The sequence below is a fragment of the Orycteropus afer genome, unplaced genomic scaffold (assembly GCF_000298275.1).
Source record: "Orycteropus afer afer isolate SDZICR_OR568_19922 unplaced genomic scaffold, OryAfe1.0 scaffold00405, whole genome shotgun sequence".
Taxonomy (NCBI): domain Eukaryota; kingdom Metazoa; phylum Chordata; class Mammalia; order Tubulidentata; family Orycteropodidae; genus Orycteropus; species Orycteropus afer.
Window position 1 is genome coordinate 1,437,217 of NW_006921992.1, and position 1,822 is coordinate 1,439,038.

Consider the following 1,822-nt stretch of genomic DNA (forward strand, 5'->3'; position numbering starts at 1 on the left):
CCTCTCTCCCCGGCATCCTTCGTGAGTCCCTTCGTCCAGTGGTACACAGTGAAGGCACTCGGCTGTTAACTGAAAGGTTGCAGCTTTGGATCCACCCAGAGGCCTCAGAAGAAAGGCCTGGCAATCTTCTGAAAAATCACCCATCAAAAACCCTATGGAGCACAGGTCTCCTCAGACACATGGGGTCCCCTGTCTTTGTGTTTGGTCTGGTGTAGCCACAAGGCTTCTCCCCAGGATCCCAGTGTGTAAGGCCGGGTTTAGCCATGGGAAGCTTGTCCAAACCCTGTGCCTTGAGCCTCTCTTAACCCCCCACTCCACTGGAGAAGAAAGATCCCAAACTTTCCACTCTGCCACCTGCCACTGCATTCCCCTGGTCAGTGACGTGGCCCCTCTGAGCCTCACTGTCCCTACCTGTAGCATGTCCCTGCTCCCGGGGCTGACAGCTGTCCCCCCACCCCAGGTTTGTGGGCCTGCCTCTGAGCCGGTGGCTGGGTGTGCGGAACCATGTCCAGAGGCCTGTGGCTCCCAACCCCGTTCTGGAGAGACACTTCCTCACGCAAGGGCGAAGACCCAAGGAGGTGAGAGCACCTGGCTGTCCTGCGGCAGGGAAGATCAGGGCAGCCTTTGGCACCCCCAGTGTCCCCGCCCTGCAGTCCACCTGGACCCACAGCAACCAGCATGGCTGCCCCGTGGGAGGGCCCTGCACTGGGGTCAGGCAGGTTTCTGTCCTGTCCTGGGAAGGAGTGGGATCCTCCTTCACTCCCACCCATGGGTGAGGCTGCCACTCTGGGTGGACACCCAGGGAGTCTCTTGTGGTTCTTCTCCATCTGTCCCCATTGTAGGTTGGGCTGCCCCAGGGGCAGTGGGAGGACCCCGACTTTGCTGGCAGGGGTGCAGGAGTGCCTCTGTGGGATCCTGCCCCCAGTCCCTTCAGTGCTTGGCTGCCCTGAGAGGCAGGGGAGGAGAGGGTGGGATAAGGCCCCTGCTCTGGGACCCCACTCCACCCCCACAACCGTAGATGGAAGGTCTTCCCTGTCCTGGGGCAGGGACGGGACAGGAAGCCACCATGGGACCCTTTGACCCTGGTGCCACCCCACCATGGGACCCCATGACTCCACCCTTAGCCCCAGCTGGCCCTTCTGGCCACCCAGTGTGGCCTCACCCTGCGGCAGACCCAGCGCTGGTTCCGGGACCGCCGGAAACAGGACCAGCCCCACCTAACCAAGAAGTTCTGTGAGGCCAGGTAAGCCTGGGGCTGGGGCTGGGGGGCCGGTCTGGGCGTGTTGGGTTGGGGCCTGCCCTTCTGGCATCTTCCTTATGGGCTCCCCTCGTCTGCAGCTGGAGGTTCTTGTTCTATCTGTGCTCCTTCGTGGGTGGCCTCTCGGTCCTGTACCACGTGAGTGTGCCCAGCTGCTCACCCACTTGCCCCACCTATCCCACAAGCACCTGCTGTGGGCTGGCCAGGGCTGGGTGTGGGGGAGAGGGCCTGGGGGGTGCCAACCACGGGAAAAGCATGTGCAGAGAAGCACAGAGGTGGGAGAGAGCTTGGCGAGGGGCGACTGTCCACTCACAGGCACCTGTCGAGGACCTGCTGTGCCCCAGGAGCGGGCCCCTGCAGTGAACGAGTCCCCATAGAATGGGAGGCAGATGTGTAACCAAGCAGGAGAAAACAGGGCTAAGTGAGAGTGGCGCCTGGGGGGTGTCCCAGACTTGGGGGGGGCTGGGCTCTTAGGCATGGGCAGCCTCAGACTCTGTTTCCTACAGGAGTCATGGCTGTGGACACCGTCAATGTGCTGGGACAGTTACCCAAACCAGGTGAGCA

General features: G+C 62.2%; 1 protein-coding gene across 1 annotated transcript in view; it reads left to right on the forward strand.

Annotated features, from left to right (window-relative positions):
* The window catches only part of CERS4 (ceramide synthase 4), a 9,522-nt gene that overhangs the window by 3,460 nt on the left and 4,240 nt on the right, over positions 1–1,822 (forward strand). The window contains exons 2-5 of the mRNA XM_007953715.1: positions 461–578; positions 1,125–1,243; positions 1,339–1,396; positions 1,765–1,815. Coding sequence (XP_007951906.1) covers positions 461–578; positions 1,125–1,243; positions 1,339–1,396; positions 1,765–1,815 — 346 coding nt within the window. The remainder of the gene's footprint in view (positions 1–460; positions 579–1,124; positions 1,244–1,338; positions 1,397–1,764; positions 1,816–1,822) is intronic.